The sequence below is a fragment of the Lepisosteus oculatus genome, chromosome 10 (assembly GCF_040954835.1).
Source record: "Lepisosteus oculatus isolate fLepOcu1 chromosome 10, fLepOcu1.hap2, whole genome shotgun sequence".
NCBI lineage: Eukaryota > Metazoa > Chordata > Actinopteri > Semionotiformes > Lepisosteidae > Lepisosteus > Lepisosteus oculatus.
The window spans coordinates 3,886,921-3,899,796 of NC_090705.1; the positions used below are offsets into that span (position 1 = coordinate 3,886,921).

Here is a 12,876-nt window from a genome sequence, read left to right on the forward strand (position 1 = left end):
AGAGCAGAGCGATGAAGCCAGTTCAGAGATGGTATGTTTGATGTGTTCTGTTTGGGTAGGCCGTAACTGATTGCAAGGAAATAAAAAGTGGTTAGTGTATTGTCTGATCTGCAGGTGCGCTGGTGGTCCTGGGAGATGAAAAAGAATCCAGACAGATAGCCCCCGGAGTGACACCAGAGACCATCCCGCCGTGGATTGTGATCCGTTCCTGGTTTTTGCTGGCGCTGTTGTGCGGCAGGATTTAACATTACCGGTAGTCCTACCCCAAGGCGAGTCTGTTCCTGGACGCATGAGGGTTCGGCTGTAGCGTGTGCTCTTGGGCTTTTCTCCTCAAAGAAATCCATCTTGCGTCTGTCTCTATAAGGAAAGGTGAGTGTTTTGATGTACATTTTTTTTCCACTATTTTAACAATGCTATAACTTATAGTACAAGTACACTACACATGATTAAAATATGTCACTGTTTAGCGTATTTGTATTCGCTCGGTTTTCGAAAACCACGTGTCTTCTGTCTGGGTTCTGCCTATGCAGCCGGGAGATGACAACGAGCGAACAAACAAATGCCATTAGGGGTCCTTCTTAAATAAACCACTTTGTCAGAACAGAGGTCTGCGAGTACTGACAGCCATTTAGACTCATAAGCGGGTCAAGCGTTGCAGTGCACGCCTGTCTGATCCAAAACACTAGTCCAAGTGCTCGTCAGAAGAGGTGCTCTGTGCGCATTACCCCGGTCTGCCCAATGTCCCGGGGCGGTCTGACTGTATACCGCATATAATCGTTACAGTGGACCGTACAGAAACACCCGGAGACAGCTCGACAGCTGAAACGTTGTTTCTTCTTCCTGCTGCTCGGAAGAAGGAATGAACCTTTTCGTGTCTGCACTTTTATTTTTTGTCAGCCAACGCAGCCTAACGCACGTCTTTTACGTTTTTTAAAAAAAGGAATAGTGTTCGTTTGTGCGAGGTTTCGGTACTTTGAGTTTCTTGGAAAAGTGCTCATGAAATGTAGTAAGACATTGTATGATTTCCTGGTGGACGTGGTTCCCAGCCCTAGTCCTCTGGACCGCTGTATCTTCTGTATCTTGTGGTTTTCTTGCCGACAGAACTGTTAATCATCTGTGTTACCTGATACCTTTAATTAAATCTGCTTTTTTAGGTTCTTTTAACCTGATTGTACACTGTGTACTTGGTTTCATAAATACTGCACTTATTGTTCCAACAACTTCAGCACAGACAAGTTTCATCTTGGGCATAAGAGTCTGCTCTCCCTTTTTTCAATCTACAGGGCTCTTAATAGGTAGCAGTTAGTTACATCTGAGCCCACGTACCAGAAGGAGGAACTTTCTCAGACTTGTTCATCAAACGGGGAATTGTCTATAGTGCCGAATGTTAAATCCCACTCAGACTTTAAAGGACTGAAACCCTCGTTAAAGAAAAAAAAAACATGCCACAGATTTCAAATTTCAAATCAAATAACCTCCCAATTGAAACGTCTCTGGAATAAAAACCAGAAGACACAGGGCTTCCCAGGGCCAGGAATCGCTGACCTCATGGAAATTTGAGTTGGTTCCAGTGGGAAAAGGGGTCAGTCGGAATGGGGGAGGTTTGTACTGGTCCTAGTGATTACAAACCAAATGCAAACTGTTTTCTTTTAAAGTGATATAGTAAATTTAAGTGGTTTGAACTTGATGTACTGGAGACACTAGCTGAGACACTGGAATTTCCTTAAGTAAGTCTGTGAGTTTGGCTCCAATTCTGACTGTGTTGTAATGCAAACAAGTGCCCGACAGCAATAGATTTTTACAGTCTACTGGATACATCACATTGGATGCCCAAAATTCTGTTGGGCAGCTACAACTAAGTTTTGCTGATTCAAGCGTTTCCCAGAGTTAACTGCAGAGACATTTTTTTTTTAAATGTCTTTTCATTGCTGAAATTTTGGGACACCCCAAAAAATGTTTAAAGTGACTTAATAGATTAAATTTAAAGAGGTCAGTGTACAAGCTTCTGCCTTCACAGCCTTCTACATTCATAATTGCCAGTTTAAAGGAAGATAACTGTTTCTTGTTACCTCTGTAATTATTAAAACCATCAGTTTTCTATCCACTGTCTCCAATACAAGGTCGTTGAGGAGCCAGATCCTATCCCAAAAAGCACAGTGCACAAGGCAGGATACACCCTGGACAGGATGCTTTCGCAGCGCTCCATATCATGTTATAGTTAGAATTTATTTTAGTAATATGCAGTGCGTGATCATTACACTGCTGCAACGAAGTGGCGTCCCATCCAGGGTGTAGCCAGCCCTGCGCCCGCTGCTTGCTGGGGTAGACTCCGGCTCCCCTGCAACTCTGAATTGGATGAAGCAATTAAAAATGTGGATGGGAGCTCCATAAAAATCATAGTATTGCCTTAATGTGCATGAGACAAGTTACAATTGCATAGATCAACACTTGCAATACAAGATCACAGCAGTCTTTTAGTGTATAGAGACACAAAAATATATTCACTAATGTTTACTGAGATCCCCCCAATCCATCACATGTTAGTTGAGGTATTTAGCTTGGGTTTAAAAGTGATTGCTTAACAGACACATTACAGAATATCTTCATGAAACACTAAGTGGGAAGTTTGCAGGATGGCTTAATTAATGATTATTTATTGGGTATTGACAGACTTGAATTTGTAGCGTATAAATGAATCTTTGGTATCGTGCATTATTGTTGTATGTTTTAGTGCATTATACCACATCAAGTGTACCAACTTTTGCATGACCGTATCTTGGCAGATCTCTTCTCCACAGAGCTAGATTAAAGGTATGAAACTCATCAGTGCCTTGTGGCAGTGTTTGCCATCTGTCTGTCTCCACAGATCCAGCGGTGGTTAACCATGTGTGGGATATGGGCCCTTTTCGGCAGCGACGAGTGTCTGTCTGTGCAGTGCGTCAACGCCATGAAGATCGCACACAGGGGGCCGGACGCGTTTCGCTTTGAAAATGTCAATGGCTTCACCAGCTGCTGTTTCGGCTTCCACCGCCTGGCCATAGTGGACCAGCTGTATGGGATGCAGCCGCTGCGTATCAAGAAGTTCCCTTACCTTTGGCTGTGCTACAATGGAGAAATTTATAACCATCACAGGGTATGTTGGACAGGGTAGGGGGGTATAATACGCAGACACGTGTGTGTATAAGAGGGGCACAAAGTGGCAGTGGAGGCAGGTAAAGGTTGAAAGGTGGGATGGCACCTGAAGAAGGCTCCAGAGCCGAAACGTTGTCTCTTTTCTTTTCCTTTCGCGTGGAATACGCCTTTACCTGCTCCTGTGCAGCCTCCGCATGCTGACACAGCTCCGTACCTGAACTGTGTTTTAATATAGTCAGACTGTCGCAAAATATCTATGGTGCCTGTAAAGAACTCGGTTGTCCATTAGCTTGGCAGGTTTTTGTTTTTTGGCACATAAAATAAGTCTAAACCTAAAAAGGATTTAGTCTGTGACTGTTAAATGATGGGGGAGAGGGTAACAAACGTCAGACACAACAAGGCAAACGTCAGCCTTCTCTAAGGGAACAGTTTGTCTAAGCTGGACCTTGGCAAACTACAGTCGAGTGAGGTTGGCATTATAACAAGGTTAACTGATAATCCAAGCTGAAGATAAACTGGAGATAGAAGTGTTTTGTCTGTTGGTTTATTTCAGAAATACATTTTGTGGACTCTCTAAAATGCAGAGGGAATGTCATAATGTCCAAATATTTATGTTCACGTTCACAGAATGTTTTGTGTTAGTTGAAATCAGTAATTTATAACTCACGTTACAGTTACTGTTAGGATTATCCGTAAAATCTTTATTTTGCTTAATTAGTAAATCCATGAGTCAGTTTTGGGGAGTGCAACACTTTGTTCAGAATACTTTCTGTTTCCCCTTCTTTCTTTGCTTTTGTAATGTTAAGTGTAAGAAGCACACTGCTTGCCATGTTCTTATTAATTATTTGAACAACTTTTTCTCCTTTGTGTTTTGAAGCTGAAGAAGCAGTTTGACTTTGACTACCAGACCAGAGTAGATGGAGAGATTCTGCTTCATCTCTATGACAGGTTTGGGATTGAGAAGATGGCAGCCCTTCTGGATGGGGTGTTTTCCTTTATCTTGCTGGATACCGCTAACAGGGTAATCTGTCTGGGAAGAGACACTTATGGAGTTCGCCCAATGTTTAAACTGCTAACTGAGAATGGGTTCCTTGCTGTGTGCTCTGAGGCAAAAGGTAAAATTGCTCTTATAATTGCTGTATATACTCAGTTTCATTCATTATACACATGAGAGAGGATTGAATGCCATCTTGGATTTAATTACAGTTGACATAGGTGACTCGGGACTGAAAAAAACGCAGTGGCTGACACAGGCTATATAGGTTTTTTAAATCTAAATTATGTATTTTTACAGATTTGTTATGCAAGAAGATTATCGGGCAGATGCCTTCTTTAGAAAGTGTGTTATGGTTTACTGTTTGAAATTGCAAATAAGGTTATTGTCCAGTTAATGAACTGACTTTTGATGAACTGAAAAAAAGATGGGCAAGAATCCCCTATATAAGTAAAGAGATGATGTTTATCTTGAATGACCTGTTATTCCTGATGTTCAAAGATCCTGATGTATCTGTGTTGTTTTAGTGTTTGGAAAGTTGTTGCCCTCTGTGCTTTTTATCCAACAATGATCTCTCTTTTTAGGACTCATCAATATTACTCACTCCATGAGTTCGCCAGCTGAAATCACCCCATTCCCCCCTGGTCACATCCAGGTGTTCAATTTAAAGCTGAGTGGCAAAGTGGAGTCTGTGAAGCTGGAAAGGTTTCACAGCTGTAAAGATGAGCCCAAGCATGCAGAGTATGACAATATTGAGAAGCTCCCTAAAGGTACATGTTTAATTACCTTAATGCACAATGCAAACCACAATATACTAACTGGGTTTTAAATACAAAAGGTGCGGTGAAGTACCTCATTTCCCATATTGTCAGCTGTGAAAGGAGAAGCTTGTTTTTCTGATCAATTCTGTTTTACTTGTATTATTTTCTTAATAGGCAAGGTTCCTTATTTAGGAAGTATAGTCTATTCAGTGACTACTTGCGATATAGTTGGACTCTTGTAATACAGGAATCACAGCAGCAATGAAAGTGTTGTGAGAGCTCCTGTAGGATTAATCCATGTTCTGATCATCTCCTAGGCTTTGATCTGGAAACTGTTAAAAACAACATTCGGATCCTGTTTGAAAATGCAGTAAGAAAGCGTCTGATGGCTCACAGGAGGATTGGCTGCCTTTTATCAGGTAAGGGTGGTTTCACACTTGCTCTCGGAGCGACGTTGGTCTTGTTTTGCGCATGATGCAATGAAATACTTATAAAAATCAAGCTAAAAGAGTGTTAAGTCAGCACTCAGGGTGCTCTAAAGCACGCTAAACACAATGTATCTTGAGTACAGACGAGCTTTTCAGTCTAACCTATCTCATGGAAGCTGTAATGTTTCTATGACTTAGACTGTTAAACAGGATGTTGCGTAAACTGTCAGAGACCGCATGCTCTCAGCTTGAAGGAAGCCAACAGACATTTGCTCCCAGCACTTAGGAGAATTTTCACTATTGGTGCAGCACATAAATAGAATTTTAGCATGTTTGCTAAATCTACAGTGAGCTACAGTTAACCTGCTACCGCTATGACAGGACACTATGAAAACAAGATTTAGGATTTACTTTGCTTTCCATTATCATTGCAGGGGGTCTTGACTCCAGTTTGGTAGCTGCAACGTTGTTGAAACTTGCACAGGAGGACGATCTCAAATATCCAGTGCAGACCTTCGCCATTGGAACTGACGACAGCCCTGATATCCACGCTGCTAGAACAGTGAGAAACATTTTCATTTATTGCTACATAACAGTCGGTCTTCTGTGGTTTGTGTGCATAAACGGCAAACGTCGCACTCGTATACAGCAAAACATAATAGATTTAGCCAGCAATTAATGTGGATTAATTGAGGAGATTAATATTGTTTGGTAGTGTGTAGAAGTTGTCCTGTTTCAGTTAGCCGTGTTTAGGATACAGATATGAATGATGAACTCACACAAACCAGAATGGCTGTTGTGGAGTTATGACTAGAAACAGCAAAGTCATCATTGTAACAGGAAATAATGAATGCGTACCCATGTTGTGGTAGGTTGCAAATTACATTGGCAGTGAACACCATGAAGTTCTCTTCACACCTGAAGAAGGCATCCAGGCTGTTGATGAGGTCATCTTTCACTTGGAGACCTATGACATCACCACAGTGCGCGCGTCAGTGGGTAAGACGGACAGCACCAAATTGTGTACTGTTCTCGTCCGTTCTTTCACATGGACGCATCTGCTCATTGATCATTCTGGAGCAGATGAGTATCCTTTGGCTACACAAATGGCAATAGCCTTGTGACTGTGCACCTTGGTTCATGAGGTTAGTGAAAGGAACCCCTGAGCCAGAGTGATACTGTGAGCCACTGCCTGCACTTAAATGCCAAGAAACTGTGGGTAAGGATGCAAGAAAGTTTACAAATGAGAGGAGGCAACTCAAATTTGGTCTCCAGTAGCTGAGGATCTTGTCCAGATATAGTTTTTGAAAGAAACCAAGATATCGCCTTTAACAACATGGCTTGGTGCCTTGTTTCTGATTCCTACCACATTTTGAGGATAACAAAGTAAACACTCTTGCCAGCATTTTTTGAGTTAGCAAAGTACTCAGCAGCTGTTTACTAAAGCTACCTGCCATTACCACGGTGTAACGGGTATGAGCAAAAGAAGTATTTGGGAAATCTGATTTTTATTTCAATTTGATTAATTTATGCAATGGAAATCATTTTGCATAGCGGAGCATTTTATTAAATGCAAACTGCATTCTCTTTAAATGTAAATCTTGTGACAGTAGTGAAGCAATCCAAATACAGGGGGAACAGTTTAGTTTTGGATGTGAAACTCGGGAAGGCTCTGGAATCCCTTCTAGGATTGTTTGGTGATGTTTCAGCTTCCTAAGCTTTTTAGCGAACAGATTGTCCTAAAATTAATTTTGCTTCCTCTTTACCAGATTTTTTTCATTTAATGTTATCCATCAAAGGCATACAGTTTGTTGAAAACACCTATTAAAACACTTGTTTGTACAAAAACGTGATTGTAGACCCAGTTGTTTTTCGTTCTACACCTGTTTGCTCGGCTCATGGCTGAAGAGGAGTGTCCTTCAGTTATTATACCATGAGCCTGCATACAAAAATCACACACCCCACCCTACTGTCAGAAATGCTCAGTCGGGGGTACACCACTGCTTGGGGAATCGCAGTCGCAGTGGGCTAGTGACGCTGACCCAGGCTCCAACCCGCAACAGCTGCATGAAAGATCTCCACCTGCACCCCATTAAATGCCTTTACTGGTTGAGCTACTCGTGAGTCCTTGGCGAATTATCACATCTGTTTTTTTTTATTTCCCCCTTTACAGGAATGTATTTGGTGTCCAAGTATATCCGAGACAAAACGGACAGCGTGGTCATTTTCTCTGGTGAAGGCTCCGATGAGCTCACACAAGGATACATCTATTTCCATAAAGTATGTAGTTTTTTTTTTCTTTTAAGTAAAAAAAACATCAACGATACAAGTTCTTTAATCGATGCCAGACCTTCAGGTGAAAGTGGCTCTTCTCTAATGCAGGCTCCAAGCCCCAAGGCGGCCGCGGACGACAGCCTCCGCCTCCTGGAGGAGCTCTACTTGTTCGACGCCCTTCGCGCCGACAGGACCACAGCGGCCCACGGGTAAGAGCCGCCGTGACCACGCTTTCGTTTCTTTCAGTGTGCGTCGCACACGGTTACACACGCCCCAGGCGGCACGGCACCGTTGTGAGACACAGGCTAGGCGCTAGTTCTCTGTGGATACCGTGGATCAATCACTTTTGGCAAAGGGGTGTAGCTGTGCTTTGGGAGTAAAGTATGAAGGCGTCCCTTCTGTTTCCTTGTTCAACACTGTAAACTGGAAGAGGTGTTAGTGGGGCCAGCAGGGGGCGCTCACCCTGTGGTCCACGTGGGTCCTAATGCCCCAGTATAGTGATGGGGACACTATACTGTAAACAGGCGCCGTCCTTCGGATGAGACGTAAAACCGAGGTCCTGACTCTCTGTGGTCATTAAAAATCCCAGGCCGTTTCTCGAAAAGAGTAGGGGTGTAACCCCGGCGTCCTGGCCAAATTTCCCATTGGCCCTAACCAATCATGGCCTCCTAATAATCCCCATCTATGAATTGGCTTCATTACTCTGCTCTCCTCCCCACTAATAGCTGATGTGTGGTGAGCGTTCTGGCGCACTATGGCTGCCATCGCATCATCCAGGTGGGGCTGCACATTGGTGGTGGTGGAGGGGAGTCCCCATTACCTGTAAAGCGCTTTGAGTGGAGTGTCCAGAAAAGCGGTATATAAGTGTAAGCAATTATTATTATTATTATTATTATTATTATTATTATTATTATTATTATTAAACCACCATGCATGGGCTTCTCATGAAAAATAAAAGACTTATTCGAAACAATATCTTTGTTGCATATGGATGGAAAGAAATATTCACTTTTAGAACAAGATGTCACTGAAAATGATCATTACTGTTACGTAGTCAAAATCACTAGTTTTGAAGCATTTAGTGAAGCATTTCAAGTAGCAGAGATCACTTCAGAGAGCCAGATCACACATGGGTTTTTCACCTGTGTCCATATTTTAAACCAGTATTAAACTAGTGATCCATATTGCTGAAGGCACATGGAGGAGCGATTATTTAATGACATGGAGGTAGCCAGCTTGAAATGAATAATTAATTCTCTGTCCAGATCTGTAATTCCTCAAATTTACATTTGGAAGATAAATATTATATCCAAATAAACCTTTTCTTTGTTGAGCAGGTTAACACCTGTTCTGGGCAGTTTTAAATGAAGAATGAATGTATGAATGTCTAAATAATTAAGAAGTCTGGACAGTGTAATTGAGAGAGGGTCATGCATACCTACAACATGTGAGCATTTATGCTGTTTGTGTGTATATATGACAAATGTTATATACAAAAAAAGTAAAAATAGCTTTGTAACCAAATACTGCTTTTCCGTTATATGTGCATTTTTTGATAAAACCTATTAAATTTATATTAACAGGAAGTGGAATGCAAAACCAATCCCGATAAGTTGACATGTAAATTTTAGCTTCATCCTTTTTTGTCTTGGTAGTTTGGAGCTGAGGGTGCCATTTTTGGACCACAGATTTACAGCTTACTACCTCTCCCTGCCCGAAGAGATGCGAGTGCCGAAGGTAATTGTGCACCAGCAGGAACTTTGTTGTACCTTTCTTCTGCCGTTTCTTTCGCAAAGGCATGATTTGTGCGAACGTTGGTTTTGAGCAGAACGGCGTGGAAAAGCACCTTCTGAGAGCAGCCTTTCAGGACACCAAGCTGCTCCCGGATGAGATCCTGTGGAGGAGAAAGGAAGCGTTCAGCGACGGCTTGTCTTCCACCAAGAAGTCCTGGTTTTCCATTCTGCAGGAGCACGTCGAGTCCAAGGTATTTCTACAGATGTGCCCTGCCCTTAATTCTCTGAGCAATTGGTTTTGTGTGGAATGCACACACAGTGAGGAGAGAGGAGATGTCCAGAGTGTAAAGATTGACAATTGTCCAGAAGTCTAACGCAATTCACATTGTGATTGACATAAAAGTGATAGAAGTGGGAGCAGCCAGCCTCACTGTGCTTCCGACTGAACATACAGAAAAGAACAGGCAGCTGATAAGAGCTGCTGGGATTCCAAAAAGGTTTTCATCTCATCAACATTTTTCCCTTTAGACGTGTTTAGGCTGTTAGGAGTTGCTCTGCACAGGCCTGTTAGAAGCATTGTTTAGTGGTATAGAGATAAAGTCACACAGATTGAGATCAGAGTGGTGTAACGGTGGTGTGGTGGTGTAACAGTGGTGTTTCAGAGACTAGAGAATGCGTAGCACAAGTGTGAATAAATAGTAAATTCTTATTTCATTCTGGATTGCATTATGATAGCCTTCAGATGTACAGTACATAGTATCCATATTGTTGTTTGCTAACATAGTAATGCTTAAAATTGAGAGGAAACAATTTGGCCCATATTGTTAGGTTGTCTGTGGCTAATTAATTGCAATTTCTTGTGCAATATGATTTTTTTTGTCCACTTTGAGCTGTGGTTATTGATCTTCACTAGCAGAAGTTCTACAGTTACCCTTTTTATGTTTGCCAAACTGTAAACAAACAAAAATCAGGCACAGAACAGTCAGCTGTTGGAGAGTATTTATTTAAAGATATCCTTTACAGCCATGATACTGAACCAGAAGTCCTCACACACTGGATGTGTTGAAGGAAGATTTAAGAAGAGAAATCACGCATTTCTTACGCAAGATACACTCACGCATCAATGAACATTTGCCCACATAGAAAAAAAAACTCAGTTGCCAGGTTATATGGATGTTATTCTATAGTGTTTAAAACTCAGTTCATGTTCAGCAGCCTGTTGAAAATCCACAGGAGGGTGCCAAGTATTGCTGAGACAGCTCTTGTTAGTGCATCATCTTGATCACATTTGCTTCCTTCCTGCAGGTGAATGATCTGGAGCTGGAGAAAGCAGCAGTGAAATTTCCTCACAATCCACCAAAAACGAAAGAGGGGTACTTCTACCGGCAGATCTTTGAGAAGCACTACCCCGGCAGAGCAGATTGGCTGTCGCATTACTGGATGCCAAGATGGATCGCTGCCAGTGATCCGTCTGCCCGTACTCTGTCCATCTACCAGCCCGAGAAGAATCCGGAGTAGAGTGTCCTCGACTCTCGCATGGTTCCACCCATAATGCTACAGTTCCAACCCTGGTTCCAGTAATCAACACTTATATAGATTTGTATTTGTAAGCTTTCCTTTTTGTCAATCACTCTATTGTCTGTAAGTCATAAAATCTGCGTCATGCTTCACAATTGACATAAAGACGTTAACCTCATATCCCCTCACATCTTTCTGGGTGGCAAAACAGAAACCTGGAGCTTATGTTCTAAGGAAATGTAAGATAATTGTTGTGTGCAGATTTGCTTATTTTCTAGTTATTTATTGACATCAATATTCGAAATGCCTTGAATAAATAAAGAATTTGGAACAGTTTATTTTTCGGTTTTTAACTTTGTAAGAAAATGAAACAGTGTCCTGAAATGTAATTTCATTTTATTCCATTATTTTAAAATGCTGCGTGTTGACTGAAAAATGTACTGTATGTTTAACACATTACCATGGCTTCTAAAGACATTTACATTTTTCACTTGTTCCATTGAGTGATTGCATAAAATGGACAGAAATCTGCCTTTTTAGAGTTTATATTTATAGTTCTATTTTCATGCATATATTGCACTTGCTGTGTACTGGATGGGTTACTTTAATTAAAGTAAGGAACCAGTCTTATTTTTGTCCACATTTTGTGACTACAAATAATTGAAATACTACAGCTTAATTTAAAAAACCTTGATTCCTAGCAAGGCCTTTCGTGTCTCATTTTCAAATTCCCCATCAGGAAGATGAAAGAAATCATTTTAAAGGATGGGATACTTGACAATCCCAAGGTGGATTACTGCTAGTGGCATACTTACCAGCCCTCAGGAATGGTTAAATACTGTCAGAACAAAAAATATAACGGGTATCTGGGAATGTAAATTTGGAAGGTGAAGTTGTCAGATGATGACTGAAACTCAGAAAGATTTCCATAGTCCAGTGCTTGCAAAAACATGGTAAGGAACTAAAAACCTCTAAAGGTAAGAATTGTATTCATATGCAAACAAATGTAATCGGAAAACGTTTTTGAAAAGGTGCCTGTTTCGTATTGGAAAAATATAGCATTGACCCTAATGTATGCATAGGAGCTTTCACTTGAATACAGGAACACCTCATAGCCCCTTACGTGTGTTATTTCTGCATGAATGCAACGTTACAAATTCAATGGTATTAAGCTGCCCAACAGGCCTGAGGGACAGTGGTCATGTTCCCAGTGGTGCAGTGGATGTCTTCCTGCGTGTTGGCTACAGGATTTCTCCTGGGAGGGTGAGGTACAGGCGATGGCTTGCAGGAGCCAAAAGAGTGTTTTCATTTATGTGAACTGCAAGGTGTGCAGGTAGAATGGTCAGAAACATTTTCAGAGGAAATCTGGATTTTCACACGAGAATTCATGCTAATAAAACGGACACCTGGGTCAACATCAAGTGTGCGCAAAAATGTTAATGGACATGTTTTAGTCCCCCGTTAAAGCCTTAACAAAACGACTACAGATCTACGATATGTTACTATATATTACTAGGCACCAGCATTAGGTGAGAATACAGTCTCTGGGCATTAGAAGTTAGGTAGTTAGGTAGTCCCATTAACTCCAGAAAAGGAGTTCATTTTTTTCTAATGCGGGGTGCAGTGGCTCTGTGGCTAAGGATCTGTGCCTGTGGCTGGTTCATGTCCTGCAGCTGGCAGAGGAATCCTACTCCGTTGGTCCCCTGAGCGAGGCCCTTAACCCCAACTGCTCTAGGGTAAATGGCTGACCCTGCGTTCTGACCCCAAGCTTCTCTCTCCCTGACTGTGTGTCTCATGGAGAGCAAGTTGGGGTATGCGAAAAGACAAATTCCTAATACAAGAAATTGTATATGGCCAATAAAGTGATCTTATAATTCATGTGAGCAGTGCACTATTAAAAAGCCAGACAGCCTTGGGAGGTGTTCACCAGGCAAGGTGTTCATACAGATTGCTGAAATCATCCATCTCCCTGGTCAGCAGCCATGAACGCTGAAATATATGTCATGAAAATGAACTGATGGCTCGAGAAAGCTGCT

At 41.8% G+C, this 12,876-nt stretch overlaps 1 protein-coding gene across 2 annotated transcripts; it reads left to right on the forward strand.

The window, feature by feature from the left end:
* Positions 1 to 254: 254 nt before the first annotated feature.
* On the forward strand, positions 255 to 11,470 carry asns (asparagine synthetase). Of its 2 annotated transcripts, none has more exons than XM_006636172.3 (12): positions 255 to 369; positions 2,867 to 3,133; positions 4,010 to 4,247; positions 4,711 to 4,896; positions 5,205 to 5,306; positions 5,750 to 5,877; positions 6,188 to 6,314; positions 7,489 to 7,595; positions 7,698 to 7,798; positions 9,245 to 9,326; positions 9,418 to 9,573; positions 10,628 to 11,470. In XM_006636172.3, the coding sequence occupies exons 2-12, from the start codon at positions 2,885 to 2,887 to the stop codon at positions 10,838 to 10,840; spliced, it is 1,689 nt and encodes a 562-aa protein (XP_006636235.1). In that variant the 5' UTR covers positions 255 to 369; positions 2,867 to 2,884; the 3' UTR covers positions 10,841 to 11,470. The 2 variants fall into 2 exon arrangements, with proteins under 2 accessions (XP_006636235.1, XP_015213730.1); XM_015358244.2 differs by having other exon boundaries at positions 256 to 369; positions 2,841 to 3,133.
* The last annotated feature ends 1,406 nt before the right edge of the window (positions 11,471 to 12,876 follow it).

Excerpts from the sequence above, each read along its gene's own strand:
- asns (XM_006636172.3), top strand. The coding sequence starts at position 2,885 with ATGTGTGGGATATGGGCCCTTTTCGGCAGCGACGAGTGTCTGTCTGTG. Across the intron at positions 4,248-4,710 it reads TGTGTGCTCTGAGGCAAAAG|GACTCATCAATATTACTCAC; the intron begins GTAAAATTGCTC and ends CTCTCTTTTTAG. Across the intron at positions 5,878-6,187 it reads ATATCCACGCTGCTAGAACA|GTTGCAAATTACATTGGCAG; the intron begins GTGAGAAACATT and ends ATGTTGTGGTAG.